The sequence below is a fragment of the Plasmodium knowlesi genome (genome assembly GCF_000006355.2).
Source record: "Plasmodium knowlesi strain H genome assembly, chromosome: 9".
Taxonomy (NCBI): Eukaryota; Apicomplexa; class Aconoidasida; order Haemosporida; family Plasmodiidae; genus Plasmodium; species Plasmodium knowlesi.
Genome location: NC_011910.2, coordinates 1,170,951 through 1,194,387, shown reverse-complemented (window position 1 = coordinate 1,194,387; position 23,437 = coordinate 1,170,951). Strand labels below are relative to the sequence as shown.

At 39.8% G+C, this 23,437-nt stretch overlaps 6 protein-coding genes across 6 annotated transcripts; 3 read left to right on the top strand and 3 right to left on the bottom strand.

Annotated features, from left to right (window-relative positions):
• Nucleotides 1-1,267: 1,267 nt before the first annotated feature.
• PKNH_0926900 (conserved protein, unknown function) lies at nt 1,268-3,734 on the bottom strand (the record flags this gene model as incomplete). Its single annotated transcript, XM_002259259.1, has 4 exons — nt 1,268-1,350; nt 1,508-1,810; nt 1,949-2,645; nt 2,889-3,734. 4 exons carry the CDS (start codon nt 3,732-3,734, stop codon nt 1,268-1,270), a joined length of 1,929 nt encoding a protein of 642 aa, XP_002259295.1.
• Nucleotides 3,735-5,579: 1,845 nt separating this feature from the next.
• PKNH_0926800 (GPI-anchor transamidase, putative) lies at nt 5,580-6,992 on the bottom strand (the record flags this gene model as incomplete). Its single annotated transcript, XM_002259258.1, has 1 exon — nt 5,580-6,992. The coding sequence occupies one exon, from the start codon at nt 6,990-6,992 to the stop codon at nt 5,580-5,582; it is 1,413 nt and encodes a 470-aa protein (XP_002259294.1).
• Nucleotides 6,993-8,541: 1,549 nt separating this feature from the next.
• Nucleotides 8,542-10,218, top strand: PKNH_0926700 (CCR4-NOT transcription complex subunit 2, putative; the record flags this gene model as incomplete). The annotated part of the gene is made up of 1 exon (XM_002259257.1): nt 8,542-10,218. The coding sequence occupies one exon, from the start codon at nt 8,542-8,544 to the stop codon at nt 10,216-10,218; it is 1,677 nt and encodes a 558-aa protein (XP_002259293.1).
• Nucleotides 10,219-10,714: 496 nt separating this feature from the next.
• PKNH_0926600 (Fe-S cluster assembly protein, putative) lies at nt 10,715-12,427 on the bottom strand (the record flags this gene model as incomplete). Its single annotated transcript, XM_002259256.1, has 1 exon — nt 10,715-12,427. The coding sequence occupies one exon, from the start codon at nt 12,425-12,427 to the stop codon at nt 10,715-10,717; it is 1,713 nt and encodes a 570-aa protein (XP_002259292.1).
• A 1,882-nt stretch (nt 12,428-14,309) lies between these two features.
• PKNH_0926500 (bifunctional farnesyl/geranylgeranyl diphosphate synthase, putative) lies at nt 14,310-17,167 on the top strand (the record flags this gene model as incomplete). Its single annotated transcript, XM_002259255.1, has 11 exons — nt 14,310-14,363; nt 14,494-14,611; nt 14,802-14,900; nt 15,119-15,206; nt 15,324-15,395; nt 15,600-15,871; nt 16,037-16,122; nt 16,295-16,393; nt 16,583-16,743; nt 16,953-16,978; nt 17,115-17,167. 11 exons carry the CDS (start codon nt 14,310-14,312, stop codon nt 17,165-17,167), a joined length of 1,128 nt encoding a protein of 375 aa, XP_002259291.1.
• A 1,295-nt stretch (nt 17,168-18,462) lies between these two features.
• On the top strand, nt 18,463-23,068 carry PKNH_0926400 (ATP-dependent 6-phosphofructokinase, putative; the record flags this gene model as incomplete). The annotated part of the gene is made up of 5 exons (XM_039114054.1): nt 18,463-19,890; nt 20,053-21,980; nt 22,074-22,599; nt 22,789-22,863; nt 22,979-23,068. The coding sequence occupies 5 exons, from the start codon at nt 18,463-18,465 to the stop codon at nt 23,066-23,068; spliced, it is 4,047 nt and encodes a 1,348-aa protein (XP_038969681.1).
• Nucleotides 23,069-23,437: the final 369 nt, after the last annotated feature.

Here is a 23,437-nt window from a genome sequence, read left to right as displayed (position 1 = left end):
GTTCTTCATGCAACGACGTGTATTAGTATGCGTATGAACATACGAACAACTTTACAGTTATACAAGGGTACATTTCAGTGCGGTTCGAAACACGAGTACACTTCAATTGGTAACGAGTGATTGCTCCTTTTCCTTTTTGTTTTCACCACGACAATGTCATGAGGCCACTCTGCCTGCTATTAATGGGTGAGTAACGTACGCATGGAAAAAAATCACATAGGAGTAATAAAAACAAACAAGCACGTTACATAAAACATTCTAAATGGAATTTTCTTTGTTTCTTTTTTTTTTTTTTTGCTTTTTTCCTTTTTTCCGAGCCCATATAAAAAAAGAGGTGAACAATAAATTCATATAATACCATGTATTACTCTTTTACGTTTGTGCTACTTATGGGTGAAGGAACAAAACCCGGCGAAGTACTACCCTACGCCCCCCATTTTTCTGCGTACGGCGCAATACCGGCACGATATACAGCCTGGCTCTCTCTGCAGCCCCCTACTAGCCTGGTTCTCACATATAACTCAATCTTTTATATTCTACTTATCTCCTGCTCGGATTATCGGTCATGTGCATATTTCATTTCTTCATGCACCTGTATGTGCGTTCCCCCCCCTTTTCGTTTACCTTAACTATTCTTTTTTTTTTTTTTTTTTTTTTTTTTTTATGAACGGGGGTCAGGCAAATTTAGCAGAAAAAAAAAATAGCTATTTTTTATTCCCTTTTTTTTTTTTTTTTTTTTTTACCTGACCTGTTCATAAAAAGAGCAACATATAATGTAGCACATATTTCTTTTTTTTTTTTTTCTTTCTGTATTTTCCTCCCCACAAAACATATCACATTCGCGGGAAACATAACATTTACAGGCAGCACCGCTGAGCCATTTTGGTTGTATACATTTTGATCTGCCCCCATTACGTTTCATATGGTTTATCCTTTTTTTATTATTATTTCCCCTTTGCAACACGCTTGTCAGAAGAACAAAGGAATTTTCCTCCTCTTTTGAGCGATCCAATTCTTCACACGAATGTGAATAGGAAAAGAATGCATATCCTGCTGCTTAACCCTCCATTGGAACGTTTCGCCCTGGCCCCGCTGTGTTCGCACAAGGACAACACAGCGATATACATACAAAAAAAAAAAAAAAAAAATGACAAGAAAAAAGAAAAGGTGCTCATCCCTTATTTCACTACATATAGGCATATATACACATAATAGAGGTTTTGTCCTTTCTATGCCTATCCGGGGGACCTCATAAAACGACCCCGTCTCATCTAATTCGCACATCTGGCATGAGGTCACTCTCAGATGGAAGTTTGATTTCCAGGCCCTTTTTGCCATTTCCCCAGAGAACTGAGAAGGGAAAAGGTGTACGCGGTTTTGTTGAATGTACACCGTGTATTGTATATGAAGGGGAAATTTTGCTATCCGGTACGTTCATCATGACGTGCCTCGCAACGAGTACCGTTTAGCAGTCTAACGGTCTACCCCATCGTGATTAACGCCTTACCTGCTTTCACGTGGTTCTTACTTCCCCGCCCGGCTAAGTCTCGTTTAGGAATTTCTATGACATATTTGGAGTTCCGATCGTCCGCTGCATCCTTAATGTATTTTATTTTTACAGGGATTCCATTTTTCCCTGTTTTGAGGCCCTTTACCTGTGTTCCTTCCTCCGCGCTGTACGGCATGACTAGATCTTCCTCCTCCCCGTAGGTGTCTTCCTCTTCATCGTCCACGTCCAAATCATGGGCAGCGTCGTACTTGGTGGAATCATCCGAAGCAAGGCTAGCCTTCAGGTCGTGGTAACTCATGTCTGTAAGGTGTTAACAAAGGTGGTGTGTACATATAGCAGAGGAGGGGGGGGGAGAGTTATGCTTATGAGAATGGATTTATCTCACGTGAAGCACATTCCCTCGTGCTAAACGATTTTTCGCTTCTCCTCTTTCTATACCTGGAGGGCACTCATCCCTGTTCGTGTAGACCAAGCGCGTGACATCGGAGGAACCTCTATTCCTGGGCCTCCTGGGTCTGAACCGCTTATAAATGTTATTGGTAATGTTATTTATAACGTCATAGAGCTGACAGTTCTTGTTGCTCATGTTTCGGCTGATCCTGTTGTTGCTGCTGTCGTTACCTCCATGCCTTACACCTTTCCCGTGGGGAAAACGGTCCTTATACCTGTCGGCTAGCGTAGTATAGTAAGGAATTTCCTTCAAGGGCCCCTCCTTGGGGGGTAAATAAATGTTAACGTTTTGTAATTGGAAAGGAGACAAGATACTTCCATTGATGTTGTTAAAATTGTATATGTCTTTTACAAAGTTCTGTATATTCAGGTCGTTATATTTTTTAATGCTGTACGACCATTTCTCGATGGTAGTAATCTGTGTGAGCAGCTGTACTTGCCTTAACCTCTGCACCAGGGCACATGCCCACACTTTGTTTCTTTTCTCACTTCCCAGTACCCAACAGGAGGACAAGAGCATTTCAAATATGCTCTTTATTTTACCCACCTTCACCCCCTTTTCACCGAGGTACTTGTGCAGAGATAACATGCAGCCGCTAAATATTTCAATACAATGGGAGTTTAGGAATGCCTCCGTTTCTTCGCGTACCCACGTGGTCTTCTCCTTCCCCTCGATGTTCACGTCCTGCGCGAGGGAAAGGAATGCGTGTGCATAAGGGTGTACATAAGGGTGTAAATAAGAGTATACATAAGGGTGTACATAAGGGTGTAAATAAGAGTATACATAAGGGTGTACATAAGAGTATACAGAAGGGTGCACTAAAAAAAGAGACAGAACATATCGCAACAACGCAGCGGAGCATAGGGTTATTTCACACAATTGCGGAGTGAGGTATATATCGAATTTTCCGCTTGGCTTCTTCCTTACATCGGCCAACAGGGAAAAGTACTCGTTCGCGAAAATGCGCACGATTTGCAGACCCGTGAGATGGGAAGTGCTAATGTATAAATTGTGTTGACTGAAACACTCGGCTATTCGAGGCAACACGTAGTCAAACTGGTAACCAAAAAACTCCTGCAGATCTTGTATCAATTCGTTCTCTTCTTCCATCTCGGATCCCTTCACCTTCTGTGAATGATAAATATGCTCTATCAAGGAAGGCATCCATGAAAATATATTGGCACCACTAAATTTGACAGCATACGCTATGCATGCCTTCACATACTTTATAATGGAATTTTTATTTCTGAAAAATAGAGGAGTGTATAGATAAGAGTATCCAAATAAGTACAAGCTATTTCTGTAATTAACTCTATTTTTTCTCTTCTGTACATACAGGTATTGGAAGACAACTTCTTTTACTGATTTGAGCGTACATAAATCTTGGAGAACCTCCTCATCCTTCTCATAATTGTACTTGTTAAAAAAATGCAACTCACTGTATAGCTCCAATATTCTTCCTCCCAACACGATAAGTTTTTCGTAATAACCCACCCCCCCATTGGCTATGTCCGTAAAACAGGTGTTTAAAGATTCGGTGTCTATTTTTTTGCAGTTTTTAAATCCAAACCAATTGTGTAGATCTGTATATATATTACAGTACACATTGGGACATATACTCACGGATGGATTGCGACAGTAGTTATCTTGTCCTTGAAAGTTTTTCTTCCTTTCATATATAAGTTTGTCCATCACTTTTTTCACTTCGTCCCTACATTCTCGATCCCCTTCCCTAGCGTGGTACTCGCAACTCTCCACGTGCTTGACATCCATCGTGAGGTTTGCACTGGTCTCTCTTGTAAAGCGCCTTACTTTTTTTTTTTTTTTTTTTTTTTTTTTTTTTTTTTTTGGAGGGGGGAGAGGGTAGGTACCCTTCTCGGTTAACGTGCCTTAAGTCGAACTTGCGACAAATCAACTGGGGGAAGCAGTGGCCCAAAAAAAGGTTAAACGGTAAGCAGGACGTAACACGTGTAGAGTGGTCGAAAAACTTTCATGCGGAAGAAGAGAAACTCAAAAAGGAGGATACGAAAAGGTTAACCCGCACAAATGCTTACGCTCGGCGCTGCTCCCCTCAGTGCAGCGAAAATGTGCACAGACAATTGCGCACGCGACGCATAATTACGCAGTAGCGAAACGACAGCGAAATGAATTGGCTAAATAATTTGGCGAAAGGGGTATGTGCTAATAAGGCAAGACTGTAAAAAAGGTTTTGACGAACTAACCACCTTCACCGCTCCGCATGGTAACAGAGCGAAGCGAACCAGGACAAAAAAGGCACAAACGAGAACAGAATATTCGTGTAGGAAAATGCCAACTCATCTATCTCGCAACGCGCGCACTCGTAGCAGACGGAACATCAGCACAAAGTCGTCATCCGTCTTTGTTTAAAAAAGTTGACGACTCTCACTTACACAGCGTGGGACAAACAAAAAAAAAAAAAAAAAAAAAAAAAAAAAAGACGCACAAAAATGCATGCATACTGCATACATACACACGTACATACAGACAATGTGCAACACTCAGCATGAGTAGCACAACGCGAAAATTTAAACTCGATCTGGAAAAATCCAAATGTGATGACGAATTTACGTCGCTAGTCTGCGGTAGCACAGTGTCTTTGTCGAATAATCCACCAGAAGGCGAGGAATATATGTGTTCCCCTCACGGTTGTTTACGCAAAAGGGGGGAGGAAAAAAAAAAAAAAAAAAAACACAGGTGCGCATATATGTACACATGTTGCTGCAGTAAATTTTTTTTTTTTTTCGCGAGGGGGGTAACACCGTACGGGGGAGTAAAGCATACATACATGTGTTTGGAAAGAAAAAAAAAAAAAAATAAAAATAAAATAAAGTGTGATATACGGTCGATCTTTTGTAGCTCCACATGGTACATGGCTTCTTCTACTTGATAACTTTCACCTAGCGCAACTGCATTTTTTTTTTGTATGCCCACACTAGCACGGTATGCGCAAATATTTATACGCGAACACGCATACGGGAGTATACCCGCATGTCTGTCTTCCACCTTGCGGATTAGCTGAAGTTGGACAGGTGTGGCAATTAATTCGTCCGAGTGTGCGTATGCACGTGGCCGCCCGAGCATTGGTCCCCCATTGTGGGTGCCCCAATTTGCATCACTGCCAATAGCTACGAATAGGTGCCTGGAAATTTTGAAACCGTCTTACCGGTCGTTGCCACCAACACACTGTAACCATTTGGGGTTGCCAAAAAGAGACGCTATACTTAAAGGTTACTCACCAATGTGCTTATCCTTACGAGAACATTTGAAAATATCCCCCAACAATACTCTTCTTTTGGACGACAAACATGTAATCATTTTTTTTTTTTTTTCTCCCAACTGTCAAAGTGCGGGAAATCAAAGTAACAGTGCACACGAAAAAAAAAAAAAAAAAAAAAAAAAAAAAAGGAAAAATAGTACAAAACTGCCTGAACGTTCAGCAAAAAACAGCGAAACCAATGGCACAAAAAAAAAAAAAAAAAAAAAAAAAAAAAAAAGAAGTTGAAGAAAAGTCCAAAACTGCCTGAACCGTTCAGAAAAAAAAAAAAAAAAAAACATAATCCCTGCAAACGTTCAGTCCGAAAGGGTGAAAAGAGGAATCTACGTGAACAGAAAAAAAAGTAGACATAAGGCGATTATCACTAAAAAAAGGAAAGAGGGGAGTAAGTACCCTCCAGAAAAACACTCTGCGGTAAAGTAGTAGTCCGTGAAGTGGGACTCCTCCTTGAAGTAAACCTCGACGTTGTTGTAGAAACTGCTTCGAGAGTAGAGGTTCCCCATGTGGGTATGTATTTCATTTTTCATATGCCCACATGCGCTCAAGTCGCCCAAACATGTATTTCGAGTTGCAGTTTTGTCTGTCTTGTGCTTGGCGTTATAACTGCTCTTGCCAAGCCCATCCAACGCACCCTCCTGCGTGTCTTTACTTAGATAAAAACCGGATGAGTCATAAAAAAGAATATTTTTACTATGCATAAACATGGAGACGCTAAATTTAAAATTATTAATGGTTGGAGTTGATATCAAATGCTGCGTTTTTAAATAATTCAAGATGTTATATAAGGAAAAGGCCTTGGTATTTTTATACGGTTCGTCTGCATATATTCTGTTTATATTTTCCAGGTAGGAAAAAAAATAAAAAGTAAATCGATCGACGGTCGAGACGCTTAAATATCTGCTCGAGTGCAAGCTGTAGCTATTTTCATTTTTATCCGAGGAGGACATTAAAAATACGTTATTTATTTTATTTTTTTCTAAAAAATTTAGTATTTGATCGTAAAAACTGTATCCTTGACACGTGTCAATAATTACAAAAATGTATTTGTAGATATTCTTTATGAGTAACTCTTGTATGTACAGACTAAATTCAGCAGAGCTGACAATGTTAAAATCTTGAATTTTAAAAAATGACACTCCTCCATGACCAGTCATGTATATAAACAGATTTTTTTCTCTGTTCCCATTTGTGTATAACCTATATTTAACTGGAGTTAAGGCATCATATCGATGTCTAATTACTCTCCTTATTTGTTCATCTCGTATGTTGTCATTTTTATAGTCTATATTTAAATGGCTGTACAAATTTTCTTTCATTTTTTTTTCTTTTAAATCTTCACTTGAAGGCTTCTCGTACTCGTTAAAAATGGTACCTCCCACCATGTTTCTACAATTGCAAGCTTGATCAAATGGCACCATAAGCAGTATGTTCCTATCCATATTATCCCCAGCATTCTTCAAGTATTTATATGCGGTGAGTAAATTGCTTGTGTGTCTGTAGTTGAAATAATGCCTCGATGTGCTCAGTGCGATAATATTGTTGTTCAGCTGATAATTCGATTTTTTTAATTCATGAAGAAATATATCATTCACATTTTGTTTGGCATGTCCCTCTTCTATCTCCTTGTACTTGCCTTTCATATTTTTTATGTCCAAACCGGAGAAGTACACTGAGGGCGCAACTGCATGTTTGATTGCTACTAACACGCAGTACACAAACACCTTCCACAGCTCCATTTGTGCGTTCCTCGTTCGGTAGATTAGCCTTCAGGGGGCGGAGGGGGTGGGGAGGTTTTCACTCGCTTAGTAACTGCCTTGCTCTTACAGACGCTCCTTACACATTATGAACGGTCTGCCAATCAACGTGTCAATCTTTCAAGTATCACATGAGGGAAAGAAACAACACAGGAAAAAAAAAAAAAAAAAAAAAATCTCTTAATGGTTCAAATGTGAGTATACCAATAATTTGGTACACAAATAAGGCTTAAGAAAAATGCTGCGAAATTAAAGAGCAAATGTGAAAAAAAAAACAAAAAAAAAAAAATTCACATTTTTCCACGTTTCACTTTTGTGTGAAAAGTTCCATTTTGTCGTGTTCACCCCTGTTGTGCTTAGATGGGCATACGTTTGGGCTCAAGTAGGGTACAGGGTAAGCGCTCTTTTTGCGGAAGGACGCCATCCGGTGTGTGCCAACGGGGTGTTATTGCGGTGTTAACAAGACTTACGGCGATGTAAGCGCCGCGTCAACGTTGCGTTTTTTGTTTGTTTGTTTTTTTTTTTTTTTGCGAAATAATGAAGAAAGGCACTCACAAATATTTCACACTTGTCGGAAAAAGAAAAACAAGTTCACGTGGACACAATTTTCGGAGTATCTATTTTGAGGAATGTTGGAAAAAAGTGCCCCTCCTTGGGAAAACAACTCGAATTTTTTTTTTTTTTTTTTTTTTTTTTTTTTCCTCCCAGAAAGTGCATTTGCAGGATGGTTTTGACTCTCTGTACACAATTCTGCAAAATTGTGAAATGCGGCTTTGTGTAGACTAGGTGTACTGGATTAATTATTCCCCTTTTCTATTTTTCGCGACAATCACTGGCGTTGTGCTTAGCACCCAGATAGGACATCAAAAATGGCAGACGTGAACATCCCTCGGAAATGTTAAACAGTTGATTAATTTAATTTAGCATATAATTGTTTTTCCTTTTTTTTTTTTTTTTTTTTTTTTTTTTTTTTTTTCTGCGCCTCACCATTTCCCCCTCCCCTTTAAGGATAACTTGCAACACCGGTATGTCTCCTTTAATTTTCGCGTACACCTTTTGTGCGCAATTTATTTCCATCTACCAATTGACACTCGGATGTGAACAGAAGGAACAGACGAATGAACAGTTCGACACAAATGGGTGAATTATCCCCCACGTCTTGTTTATATATCCCCCTCTGATCTTTATGTTAACGCGAACGCAAGGGTGCCTACTGGGCGAACAAAATTCTGTAGCGTTCATGTGAGCAGTGTGTTTCTGTATGTACATACAGCGTGCAAGGGTGAAAAAGGGAAATTCAAGAAGAAAAGCAAAGGGACTCATTTCCAAGTAAATTATTACACCCATCGCGGGAAGGAAGCAGAAAGGGAGAAGGCACCTTTTTCCTTAGTTAAGGGTTCAGGGTACACAACGAACTTCTCCTGTCACCCACATTCTGCGCATTTTGAACCTCTGTACGATTGGAACCCCAAAACAGATAGACAAATATAACCACGTACATACCAACGCTCTAACTCAATTGCCACGAAACATGGGGAGAGGAAATAAAGAAAAAGGGAAAAATCCCATTAAGTTAGCCAAAAAAAAAAAAAAAAAAAATGTAGAAGGAAATAGCAAAGGGGAAGATAATGACATGATACATAGCGAAACGAATGATCCAGGATCGGATGTGATATACGATAATAATGCACCCAGCGAAGGCGAAGATCCTACAAGGGTGCTCACTACTCGGTCTCCAAGTGAACTCCGAAGAGGCGAGGAAAAAACGCATAAGGACAGAGAAGCAGATCAAAGGAATCCCCTTAGTGATGTTTTGAGTGAAGTGGAAAATTGTAACCTCCTTTCAGCTAACCTGATGGAAAATGAAATAAGCGAAAAAAGGGAAGATAATTTTAAAGACGAAAGTGAAAACTATTATGCTATTGGGAAAGACGAAATGGGAACCAAGGTTAAGTTCTCAAAGGGGACTTCACAGTGTGACGATGCTACGAAGAAGAATGAAAACCAAGGTGGGGAGGAGACACAAAGAAAATTCTTTATCCAACGAACAAACGGTAGTGCCATCCAGGGGGGAAATGACAATCCCCAGAAGGGGTACACTGAATTGAAAGGAAGCCTCCCAGAGGAGGGCCACAAAAAAAATGAAGAGGAACCAAAAACCACAGAAATAAATGCTGACAACGGTAGAAGTAAAAAGAAGAAGAAATACATCCAAAGGTATGAACCATCTGTTAAGATAAATTTAGGAAAAGGGGATAACGTGGGTGATCATTCTCTTCCAGGAGGAGAGCACCCAGAAGAAGCAAAATCATGTTTGGAGGGAAGAAAGAATGCCACTGCTAGTGGAGACCGCATCACTGAATCGTGCATAAGCGGTTCGGATTACGTATCAGGAAGATGCAATAACGACAATGCGGAGGAGAGACAAGAAAACAGAACTACCGGTAAAGGATGTATGAACCCTTCAAAAGAACAGACGACAAATGATTACGCATGTAATAGTGCACCTGTGGGGGAAGACGGAAACATAGAAACCTCCAATGAGGAAAACATACCATTAGATGAACTCCTCTACGAAAGCACAGAAAGAGCCAAGAAATACAACCGAACGAATTATGGACTCATGGGTATACTAAAGGTAATTAAGATGACAGACCCACAATTGAATATGTTAGCTTTAGGAACTGATCTAACAACCCTAGGGTTGAATTTAAATTCTCCAGATTTTCTGTTCTCCTCATTTACTTCCCCTATAACTGAAGATCCAACATATAATGAGGGCTATTTTGTGAAGCCCAGTTGTTATTTAAACACGCGCTTTCAAATTCGACTCTCCTTACTTTTGAAGCTTCAAACAGAAACTCTCTTCTACATTTTTTACAATTTGCCTAGGGACATACTGCAGGCCTATGCTGCATCTGAGCTTTACCTCAGGAAGTGGACCTACCACATGAATTATAAAAAATGGTTTTTCCCAAGGAACATAGTAAATCAAGGTAACTTAAGCAGTTGCCGTTGTTGGATTTACTTCGATCCGCTTACATGGACCAAGAAAATATATAACGACTTTTTAACTGTTAAGGATATAATGCATGTGCAGGATATTACCAGATGTATTGAACACATAATCCAGGTTCAGTCAAACTATAGTGCCAATTTAGTCCATTCTCCTAATGGTGGGAACCCCAATCAAGGCACTTCGTCCTAAGAGGAAAAGTCGTACCCAGTAGGGGGTACAGCTACCATGGACCTGTGCAATATCGCCTAACGTGTTGGTGAATAGAAGAAGAAAAAATTTTTTTGTTAAAACAACTCGTGGTAAGCAACACTGGATAGATGCACTGCTCCTTTCTCCATTTCCATATTTATGATTTACCTTTGAACTTTTTCTTTTTTGTATACCTGATTTTCTTTTTCCCCCCCCCATCCTTTCGCATAACTGTTTTATAACAATGTAGTAAATCTCCATTGTCAGCCGGCCAAGTCCGGTGTGATGTACATATACGGTAGAGTGATCCACGTTTAAAAATATCGAAACAAATGAGTTTTTAAAAAAAAAAAAAAAAAAATTAAAAGGGTGACATAGAAATGGCCAAACAAATTATTTGAGATGGTGAAAAGGGATAGACCTGTTGGGTCGGCATAGTCCTCGGTTATGTGGTCACCACTTCATCCACCTCTGTGCATATGTGTGTGTGTGTATTTTACCACTCGAAGGAGGCGCTACCGCCTGTCCTGCACAAAGCATTTCCCCCAGACAAGCGCGAAGTTAAAAAAATGTGCTTCAAGTGGGAGTATGAATAAACGGAGATGTGCATATCAGACCAGACAATCTTAACGTTGTAAATTCCTAGCTTAACAATTTCCTTCACATATAAATTACCATCCTGTATTTTATTTTTTTTTTTCTTCTTTTTTCCCAACATTTTGCAAATATCACAAGGACATTTACGACGAACATCCTTCACGTGGCAAACCAACACATCATCAGAAAAAACAAATTTATTATCAATCGAATCGAAGGATAATTGGAGATAATTTTTTTTAAAAATCTGAATGGACGGCAAATTTAGTTTATGCTGAAATTTTATCATTGCTATTTCTCGCGTTAAACTTTGGAAGACCTTCTCCAACAGATGAACAAGGTGGTGGTCATCCTCAAAAGAAATGATAAAGGGGAAGTGTCTCTCTCCTGTTTGATCATCATGATATACATTTTTGGAGAGCAAAGGATGAAAGGGTATTTCATATACGTTATTAAATTCCTCCTTCAATTGGTTCAAATCGCAGTTGTTAAAAAGCTGGTGATTCTTTTCACATCCGTCACAGATAAAGGAGTTCATATTTACTACAAGACCTACAATTGGAATGTTAAAATAGTTACACATACTTATTCCTTTCTTTACATCATTGATGGAGAGGTCGTTTGGAGTTGTTATCATGATGACTCCATCTATATCTTCCGATTCGAATAGATTTAGATGTATATCGTGTGTTCCTGGAGGCAGATCAATTATTAGATAGTCCAAGACACCCCAGTCCACTTGGTTTATGAATTCCTTTATCAACTCGTTTAGGATTGGTCCTCTGAAGGATGCGAACCCTAAGTTCTTCTGATTTTTTATGTATGCGTACGACATGAGCTTCACACCTCGATAGAGGAGTGGCTCTATAAGGGGATCTTCCAAAAGGCGATCGTACTGGTGCACATCGCCTCGATCTTCCTTGTCCCTCTTCGGGTCATCAACCTCATCCTCCCCATCTTCGCCCCCCGAGTGATTTACACCTTCTTCTGTCAGTTCTTCCACACAACTTTCCCTTTTTCCCGTTTCCCCTTCGTAAAATATCTTACTGCTCCTCCGCGGGGCGCTCTTAAACTTGGCATAGGAATGTCCAATGGGAAGTAGCGTCGGTAGGCTAGGCCCATTTATATCCGCATCTAGCAATCCCACAGTTGCCCCCTTCTTTTTTAAGTAGAAGGAAAGATTAACCGAAAAGAAGGATTTGCCAACTCCACCTTTACAACTATACACAACAATGACATTTTCAATTTTTCTGTTTTTTTTTTTTTTCCATTTTTCTTCTTCATCATGTTCATTAAAATTCAGAAAGGTCGTGTTGATGTTTGTTTCTTCAATCCATTCGTAGGAGCGCAATTTATCTTGACATTCCGCCAACAGTTCGTCTTTCACAGGACAAGCAGGGGTCGTAAGGTTCAAATCAAAATCAACCACATATTTCCCATTGTCATTTTCTTTAATTTTTAAGTTTCTTACAAAATTTAATTCAACAATATTTTTTTTTAAGTCTGGGTCCTGAACACTTTTAAGGCAATCTACAATTGCTTCTTTTTTTTTTTTTATTTTTTCTATCTCTTTGCCGTGAACGAATTCCTCGTCGATGAAGTCGCTATCCATGGTGGAGGTGGCACGTCGGGTTTGTCTCTTAGCCTTTTCTATGTGCCTTACCCATTATTTTCGTGGCTGTACCTCTTGCTGGGTACGTCACTTTGCACGATGTATGAACTGGGCCATGTAGAAATTTCATTCTAAAGGGGCACCTCAATGTAAGGGCAGTTTGGGCTAGCTACTTATTTGGATTTTTATTTGGATTTGGATTTGCATTTGCATTTTCATTTGCATTTCTATTTTGATTTGTTTTCTGTTTTTTCCTTTTTCCTTTTTTCTTTCTTTTCTATTTTTTTTTTTTTTTTTTTTTTTTTTAGCTTCTTAATAACTAGTCGTATGATTCTTCCGATTGGACCATTTCTCTTCCCGCCCCCAGGTGTTGTGTTGTTTCTACATTCCACTTTGTCGCGCTCGTGTCGTGGGTATTGCTTTTCCTTCAAGGATACCTCCACCTGCACAATTTGAGGGTAATATTTTTTCTCGTTCCGCTCATTCGGGGGATGCTTTCCACGCGTGAGATGTACTCTTTTTTACGCACCGTTCGCGGAGCGGTATGCCCCACGACGGGACTGAGACTGGGTTGCCTGGCGAAAGCGGAGAATGGCGCTAATAGATGTCATTGCATGATGCCTTTTGCCTATGCTTAATGTATGTTTTATTATTATTATTTATTTTTTTTATTTTTTTTTAATTTTTTTTTTTTTTTGTTGTTGTTCGCCCTGTCGAATTATCGGGGGGAAGACGACCTTGCTTTTAAACTACCTCACGGGGGGAGAATACACAAAAAAAAAAAACGGATCTCTTGTCGCCACTTCTTTGGGTGCCTCCACAATCACATCCGGGACATGCACACTTGTTCTGTGCACAACGCTGGAAAGATCAAGTGTAACGGGTACTTGCTTTCACTGTGAAGGAGAAAATTGCGTCCCTCTAAATATTTCAACTCATCGAACCGTTTCTCTCCCCCAAAATGCACATGACTTAGAGAGCCCTATTGGACATAATTTTTTCTTTTTAAGGCAACCACTTAGTAGAAGAATACGTGAGGAGGGTATGTCAACCAAGCGATTTAACTTTCTGCCCCCTTCTTCTTTTTAAAATGAAGTACGTGATGTAGTGTATTTAATATTATGGATGAACCCTAGAGCAGAAATGTGAAGGAATTTAACCTGCACACGTTTTCTTAGCGGGCGTGTTTCATGGATGAGAGAAAAAAAAAAAAAAAAAAAAAAATTCAATGGCCGTCCCGCAGCTTAACCTAACTGTACCACACATCACTCCGTGGCTATAGTACCCTTAAACTTTTTTTTTTTTTTTTTTTTTTGCATAACGAAATTGTTCCCCCTGCACATGAATGGGAGGTATTCCCGTGAGAAACCCTCACCCAACACACACCCGTAACTTCTCCAATTTTAAACAACCCCATAACATGCAACCATTGTGAAAAAACAAAAATGTGCATTCCAACCATGACCACACCAATATAGCGTTTTTGCCAATGTCGATTTATCAGAGGATCAATTTCAAGAAAAACGCAGGACTTCCAGAAAGATAAAATAATCTTTTTTTTTTTTTTGTTCCTTTTTATTTCTATCTTATTATTATTCGCGCGTGGCTTTTTTTTTTTTTTTTTTTTTTTTTTTTTTTTTTTCCTACACGTTAATAATAAATTCGAAGCGACTCCCTAAAAGCCATTTCTCACCCACCCCAGTGTAGTAGCCTTGAATGACCTATATATGTGTACCTTCCCCTACGGCATGACAGCAGAATTAAGAATAACTCATTTAGTTGTATATAAAAAAAAAATAAAATAAATAAATAAAGGGGCACCACAGACGTGCATACGTGGACCGACCAAAGGCGAGACTTATAAGAAATGGGAGTGGAAAACATGAAGGAGAAAAATTCGGAGGAGGCGGATAGTGGCTTGGCCTTTTTTAAAAATGTAAACTCAGGATGAATATGTGTATTTCGTTCACCACCTTATCGTATGATTAAACTTCTCTGTTGGTGCTCCTAGTTCCGGTCCTACACCTTCTGCTTCCCCTTCCCCTTATGTTGTTCCATTTCCACAGATGTATGATAAGTATAGAGACGCATTCTTGAATCATCTGAAGGAGTACGCACTGGAAGAGGAAATCAAGGAACATATCTCCAAGTACTACAAGCTACTGTTTGATTACAACTGCTTGGGTAGGTCTACTCCTCCTTCTTCATGTATAACGTGACGAGCATGAAGAACGTGGTGTATAGAGGGGAAAGGAAATATCCTTCTCTGCTACAGTGTGATACACAACCGAATAAATGGACACGAGGAGAACGCACCTATCACCATCCCATTAACTCACAACAACATTATTCGCTCTCTTGCCTTCCCGTCCAGGGGGAAAATACAATAGAGGAATTCTAGTCATCCTCATTTACGAATATGTGAAGAATAGAGATATCAATAGCATCGAATGGGAGAAGGCAGCCTGTTTGGGTAAGGACGAGTCTGTCGTGAGAGATCTGCGTAGGGGAATTTGAACTGGGCTCCTCTCTTTGTTCTCATCCGTTTGGTTGTTCCATAACAAATACGAAGTCGTGTAAAGAGACTTGCCGTTTCGCATAGAAGAATACAACCTTTTCCCCTCAATCGGTATTAATGTGCATTTCTGCGCACGCTCGAAACCCTTCCCTCCTTCCTTTTTTTCTCTTCAGCGTGGTGCATAGAAATCCTACAAGCCTCCTTCCTCGTGGCGGACGACATCATGGATAAGGGAGAAAAGAGGAGGAAGAAATACTGCTGGTGAGGAGGAAGGTGCATATGTATACATGCCACGTATGTTTGTTCATTTTTTCGAACTTGGTTTGCACATAGGAATATTTTTTTTTTTTTTTTTTTTTTTTTTTTGCCCCAACGCAGGTACCTCTTAAAAGACGTGGAGACGAAGAACGCAGTGAACGACATTCTTCTGTTGTATAATTCTATTTACAAGTAAGGGATCTCGAAAGGAATCATTGGGAATAGCCCCCCTTGGGAATCACATTCAACCCCTTTTGGCTAAAAGGGATTAACCAATGTGGATTTCGTTCTCCCTGACTTACACCTTTTTTTCATACCATTCATATTATATTTATCCTGATTTTTATTTTATTATTATTTTCCTATTATTACTATTTTATTTTTGCGAACCTGCAGGCTCATCGAAATATATCTTCGGAACGAGAGTTGTTACGTGGACATCCTCTCAACCTTCAGGGATGCCACTCTAAAAACAATCATCGGACAACACCTGGATACGAACATTTTTTCAGACAAGTACACTGATCTGAACAAGGAAATTGATGTGAACAATATAAATGTGCCAGAACAGGAAATCATTAATATTAATATGGTTAATTTTGAGGTTTATAAAAATATAGTTATCCACAAGACGGCCTATTACTCCTTCTTTCTTCCCATTGTGTGTGGTACGTACGGGGAAAAATTCCCTCATAAAAAGAGGCCCATACTTACATTTCTGTTCTTACTCATGTGAACAAGTCCACTAGGAGGATAATAACCCCCATAATCTGTCCATTTGTTTTTCTCCTCTTCATTTATCACTCACTTATCAACTGCGCAACTCTCCATAGGAATGCTACTAGGCGGAATTGCCGTAGACAATTTGATTTACAAAAAAATTGAAGGCATATCCATGTTAATGGGCGAGTACTTCCAGGTAGGGTTCTCCAACCTCTCAGTAGAGCAGACAAGTGGTGGGGATGTCATCCTGAGGAGGCGTTATTCCCGCCATGACACATAATCATGTGCACGACATAAAATATATGTATATATATATGTATATGTATATACTTCATATATGTATATATACCCATCACACTGCGCCACAGGTCCATGACGACTATTTGGACGTCTTCGCAGACAGCAAAAATACAGGGAAGGTGGGCACGGACATTCAGAACAACAAATTGACGTGGCCCTTGATAAAGGTAATTCGTGCAGAGAGACGGCAAAAGGGGAACGAGAAAAATAGAAAAAAAAAAAAATGCACACCTTGGTTTCTCCCTATCCATGTATGCCCAACCCACTCTTCATTCATTCATTCATTCATTCATTCATTCATTCATTCATTTTTTTTTTTTTTTTTTTTTTTTTTTTTTTTCTTTTCAACCGTGTAGGCCTTTGAACTATGCTCCGAATCGGACAAAATGAAAATAGTAAAAAATTACGGCCAGAATAACTTAGCCTGTGTAAAAGTCATCGAAAGCATTTATGAGCAGTACAAGATTAAGAAACACTACGAGGATTACGAAAGGGCTCAGAAGGAAAGAATATTAAGGTAAGCAGTTCGAGTGATGGCATATATTAATTCCTGTGTGTGTGAAAATGATCACATGCCACCTCGGCGTTACCAGGGTGAGGGGATTTCACATGTAGATACACTGTTGTCGTTAAACCTGTGTAGTTACATTGTTGTATCTCTCCTGAAGCACAGCGACAATTTTCCTTCATTTCCCCTTTTTTTCCTCCTTCCCCCCTCCTTTCCAGTGCTATAAACGAGTTACACCACGAAGGTAATGTCTTTTGGATAGCCATTCATTCGTCTTGTTTAAGTGTCCCACACCGCTGTTCATTTTGTCCGTTATGTTTTTCCTCCTCCATTTGTGACCCATTTTTAAAAAACTTTTAATCACACCCCTTCACCTCCAGGCATAGAATACGTACTCAAGTACCTCATGGAAATTCTATTCACTGGTGCATAGAACACGCATTACAGGAATGGTTCTTCACTCCTAAAAAAGAACTCTACGCAGAGGGGGAAAAAAAAAAAAAAAAAAAAAAAATACGGTTAACTGTAGCGGAAAATGTGTAAAATGGCTAGCTGGCAAGGTAAAAAAAAAAAAAAAAAAAAAAAAAAAAAAAAAAAAATTGGATGTATGTACGGGAAATGGCTCCCTCAAATGTATGCATTTGTACATGCTCAGGTGAGTGGTACTCTGAGAAGACTCTAATAATTTCGCCCAGTTATGACGCGGTTGGGGTGGGGGCCAAGTCACATGATGTGTGGGCACATGCTATCATTGCACAAGGTGTGGTGGCACTTATTAATATTGTAACGTGGTGTAGAGGCACATAGTATCATTGCACATGGTTCTGGATCATGCGTTACCCAGCGTATCGCCTCCCATTATGTATATTTCATCCGTGTCCTTTTTTCTGTTCTTTTTTTTTTTTTTTTTTTTTTTGATTAACAAAGTGACTAGCTAGCAGTTTCTCGTTCACTCTAGGCAACTGCCTCAAAAAAAAAAAAAAAAAAAAAAAAAAAATGAATAGATCATCGAATGTTCTTCCCCTGAGGGAGCAGATCATTCTATATAACCACACGTAGTATATCTACATTTTTACAGACGAATTATAATAATCCATATGGAAAGAAGAAAAGAAGGAAAGATACCACTGCTTAGTCTACACGTATATATATACACACATATGCAGACCAACAAAATTTATGTCTTTCTTTTCTTCCCTTTTTAAACCCTAAACCGCAAACTTAATTTTATATATTGAATTATTATTACAATTATTATTTTTATTTTATTTTTTTTGCAAAGTGAATCCAATTGTTATATGTGGTGGGAAGGGGCGATCTCACGGGAACACACTCCACGAGAGCAGCTCCTCCAGTTTTATCTGATCAGGAACCAATTGTTGTCTCAACTGAACGTGTGAGCGTGAGTCGTTGTGTTGTGTGTACGCCGGAAGGGGGAAAAGAACAAATGGCACATGTAAAGGGTTAAGGACATGTTTGCCATTTTTTCCTCCATCCTTTTTGTTGCTTATGCAAAGCAGTAGGGGTGAGTTCGCATGAATTACCCTCCCACCGTTTGTTCATTTGGAAATTTCCTACTTGAGGTTCTTTTAGGGGAGACTTTTTTTTTTTTTTTAAGTATTTCCATCGAAAAAACGTAGGAATATCACGTCGAAAGCACACGCAATCGCGCCGTCAATTCGCCCTTTCACTTCCACATTGCCACCCTACCGGCTGGACATCCAAAAAATGGATATCGAAAATGCCAAGAAACACCTGAGCGATCTGCAGAAGGAGAGGAGGAAGAAGAAAATTTCCCTTCCGCGTGTTTTGAAAGGGAAGGTAGTTATTAGGGAGGAGCACCACCCAAAGGAAGGCGAGTTAAAGAATCATTTCCCCTATATATTTAATAAACCCGTGATTCACTTATGCGCAGGAAACGCGCCGCATAAGGAACTGTCTAATAGCATAAACGAGAAAAAATCCTTCGACGAAACAGACTCTACCAAACTGATGGACAGCACATGCGCAGAGAACTGCGAAGAGAAGTGCGCAGAAAATTCTACACTGCAGGAAATGATGGACACGGGCACAGAGGATGGTGAGATGCTAAACATGGGGGTTCTATTCACTGGGTTGCCGGCACCAGGGGGGCATAACATAGTATGTGGGATGCTAGATAGTCTGAAGAAAAAGAATAAAAAAAACACCTTGTTTGGATTTATTAACGGATTTGAAGGCGTGAAAAACTACTCCTTCATGGAATTGAAAAATGAATACATTAGTATGTTTCGAAACAGTGGAGGGTTCGATATGCTGAGAAGTAGCTCGTTCGATTTTTTAAGTGAAAGTGGAAAGAGAAAGTGTTTTAAGATTTGCAGACAGCTGAATTTGGCGGGGCTCATTATCGTAGGGGGGGGAGACAGCCACAGACAAATCACCACACTAGCGGAGTACTTCCAGGAGGTCTACTCCCTAGCGGGAGAAATCGGTAGTGCGATGCATGAAGGGGAAGATCCCACGTACCAAATTGTGAGTGATCTCAGCGACGAAGAAATAAAAATCAAGTATCCAAGAAGAGAAAAAAAAAAAAATAGGAAAAAAACCTCTATCCTATGCGCACCGAAAAGTGTGCACAACGAGATAGATAGCGACCTAGTCGAATGCTCTCTCGGTTTCGACACAACCGTTTTTACCTACTGTCAGTACATAAGTTACTTAACATCCCATGTGAGAACATATCAGACAGGATACCATTTTGTCCGGGTCATCGGCAATTCCTCAAGTCATGTGGCCCTGGAATGCTTCTTACAAACTAAGGCAAACATAGTTCTGGTGAGCGAAGAAATTAAAAAGAAAAAAAAAAAACTAAAGGATGTAATCGACTTCATTTTCGATGTTGTACAAAACAGGTACGACCTATTCAACAAAAGGTATGGCATTGTCATCGTACCTGAGGGGCTATTAGGTAAAATAGGAGAATTTAAAAAAATGGTTCGAAGTCTCCTGTTGGCGAAGAAACAGATCATTCACAGCTCACTAAATAGGGACGATGGAGAAAGAAAGATAATTGCCCAGTTTTTTGCAGAAAGCGGAAACAATGTGGAATTGTTCCGTTCCCTACCTTCCTTCTTCCAGAAGAATCTTTTGGAGGAAATTCAGTCGGAGAAGTTCAAGGTATGTCTCAACGATAATCTTTTTTTTTTTTTTTTTTTTTTTTTTTTTCCTATAATCTTATTCCGAATAAGAAGATAAGGGATGGCATGCACCACATGATTGCTTATTCACTAAACCCCTCATAACCACTTCATTTCCTCTCCACACACACACACTGTTCAGTACTCCCGCCTAAAGACAGAAGAGCTACTCCTATCTTGCGTGAAGAAAAAAATAGAGAAAACTAAAATGAAAGACATCGACTTTATCTCGCACGCATACACAGACGAGGTTACTTGCTCTTTACCGTCCAACTTCGACTGTGCTTACAGTTATCTCCTTGGCATGGGGTGCGTAGAAATAGCCCAGAATAACTACAACGGGTATTTATGCACCATCAGGAATTTAAAGAATTTGCTCCTTAACGTGGACAAGGTACAGTTGGTAGGGGTACCGCTCTGCAGTTTGTTGCGGGTGAAGAAGATACCTGAGGACGGATACAACCACATTGATTCTGGAACGAACCTTAGCAAAGATTTGGATAACCTGGAAAAATCCTTATTCGTTAAGAGAGCAAAAGTGAACCTAAACAGTGGATACTTTCTCACTTATAAAAAGCATCGCACAGAGTTGCTCTATGTAGATATGTACCGAACACATGGGGGCATTCAGTTTGAGAGGAGTATGGTAGACGATGGTGAGGACCACTTGCTGGACTCGCCCCGTAAGCTGAACAAGCTTTTTTCCAGTACGTTTGCCAAGTGGGATTCCAATTGGGGGCAATTGTACAACAGGGTGAATTTCACCGTGTCGGGGCTGAGCGGGGAATTCTTCTCTGAGGGAGGTACCTACGATGTACACTCAAGTAGTGTGGGAAGTAGCATGCAATCCGATAAGGCGCTTACCCCATCTTACCTCGTCCCAAGTGCGGTAAATCTGAAGAGTATCTCGCATAGCACCTCAAGTGGCACCGGGGGTGGCACCTCCACTGGAAGTGCATTCCACGCATCGATTCGATTCCCCTCCGAAATAGAGCGGGCCATCAGCAGGACACCCATAAAATTTAACACGAACCTGATGAGGCACAACAGCGAAATCGTCTACGTAGACAGTCACTTCGAATCGAAACTAAATTACACCCCATTTAAACACATACAGAAAATAATGCGCATATATACGGTTAAGAATACGCAAGTGAATATTAAAGGGAAAAGCAGATGCAACGATTCTACTTTCCTTTCAGAAAGAAAAAATGTAGGTGTTGTTATGTTGTCACATAGTGTTCCAGGGGTAAATAACATTCTAGCAGGGTTGCATGAACGACTATCCATGAATAACATAACCTTGATTGCATTTGTGAGGGGTATAAGAGGACTACTGACAAACGAAACATACATACTTAAAGATAGCCATTTGAGTAATTGGAGTAATTTAGGAGGAGCTCCTTTGTTGGGTGTACAACTGAAATGGATAGATGACAATGGAGAATTAGTCTGCGTGAATGACCTCGCTCAGGAGAAGCATACGAACCAAATAGTTGAAAATTGTAAAAAGAATAGAATAAACAACTTAGTATTTATAGGAGATGAACAAGTAATTACAATAATGAATATATTGAATGATCACTTTATAAAAAGGAAGAATGATCTGAAAATCACGACAATTCCTGTGTCTCTATACAATAGCTTCTATAGAAATTTAGTCGAATGTAGTATCGGGTATCATTCCATGGTTTGTACAATGAGTGATATTATCGGGAATTTACAAAGCTGTACTGTCAATGGAAGTAACTACTACTACTTTGTTAAAGTACCCACGAACATATCCTCCTTATCATTATTGTCTATCCAGTTGGAAACACACTGTAATGTGTGCCTAGTGGGGGAATGCATAAAGTATCAAATGCTCAGTCTGCAGGATCTCGTAGAACAAATTTCCTCCATTATCATCGAAAGGATGAATAGGAAGAAATTTTATGGCACCGTTCTGTTCAGTTCAAATTTGCTCCTCAACATAAGAGATTTCTCCCTCATGGTTGAAGAAGTGGAGAAAAATATTCAGGAGGAGGATCTGTTGGATAGGATTATAAACGAGGTGGAGCTCCCGGAGGGGTAAGCATTATATGAGGCATTAACATTTCGCTTTATTATTGCGTTAACATTGCATAAGTGTCATTTTCATCTATTGCGCCTTCTGCCATGCAGGTTCCTTAGCAGACTGACCAAGGAAAGTGCAGATCTGCTTGGCATCTGTACCAAATCCGTGAAGGAGAAGCTACTCCGCAAGGAGAACCGACACGATGACGAGGTCGACTGTAACTTTGAAAATATTATCATCGACAAAATCAGAAGACACATAAACAAACTAATGGAACAAGCGAAGCAAACCAACGAACCATATTCCTTCGATGAACACATGAAATATGTACAGACTAACGCCATGAGGAAGGGCCTTAAGCTTTACAGTGACCTAAACTACCTACAACATTTTCACTGTGTAGTAAAAAATATGGATCGAGAAATAAATTGTTGTATTCCAACACATTTTGATAATTCCTTAGCTTTTTCACATGGACTCCTTGCTGGCATTGCCATAGAAAATGACTTAGTGAATTATGTAACCTCCATCAGGCACCTACATCTAAATAAGAAAAACTGGAACAGTTCTCTCTACCCCGGTTCCTACTTTGTGAATCGAGATGATGCGGGAGGGGTAGGATCGGTAGCCGGGGTAAGGGATGAATCACAGCGGAGGGGTGATGGTGGTACACACCACATAATATACATGTGTATTAAAATAAGCATTTTATCAAATTAACTGGACAACTGTGCTCGATTGATCTCGTTTAGGGTTGATGAGTGCTTTCTCGGTTCATCCCTTTCACTTGGTTCTTCTATGCCCCCCCACCCCCCTTTGCAGTACCCCTACGCCGCGCCTGTGCCCGTGTCGGTGAAGTCGAGCCAAATGGCCACCATCAAACATAACGCGGAAACGGTACGAGGAAGGTTGCCTACATAATTTACCCCCTTCCTGGGCAGATATGCCCCCGTAACGACACAACACAACTCCAATCATACACGTATCGCTAATTCATTTTCCCCATTTGCAGTGGGCGTACAACGACTGCTACATCTTCGTCGGGCCGTACCAACATGAAGTGAACGCAGACAGCCCCGGATGCTCCTCGCACATCTTTTGATGGAGGAAACATACACACACACACACATATACACATTTCGGGAGAAATGCAAAAGGATGACCTACACAGGAAGACTATCACTTTTTTTTTTTTTTTTTTTTTTTTTAAACTCTCCCTTTCGGATTAATACAATTGGGGGCACTCTACGTGAGGTGAATGTAACACCCCATATGCAAATTCCATCTATTGAGAGGATACATACAAGTTGAATAATTATTTAAAAATCACATGGAAAAAATGAAGCCAGCGGTGAAAAAAAAAAAAAAAAATGCTCCAGCGCTGTAGCATTTACACATAGTGTGCAATTATTCGAATGCGCTATATTGTACATCCGTTTCAAAGCTTCGAAAATGTAAACTTTTTTTTTTT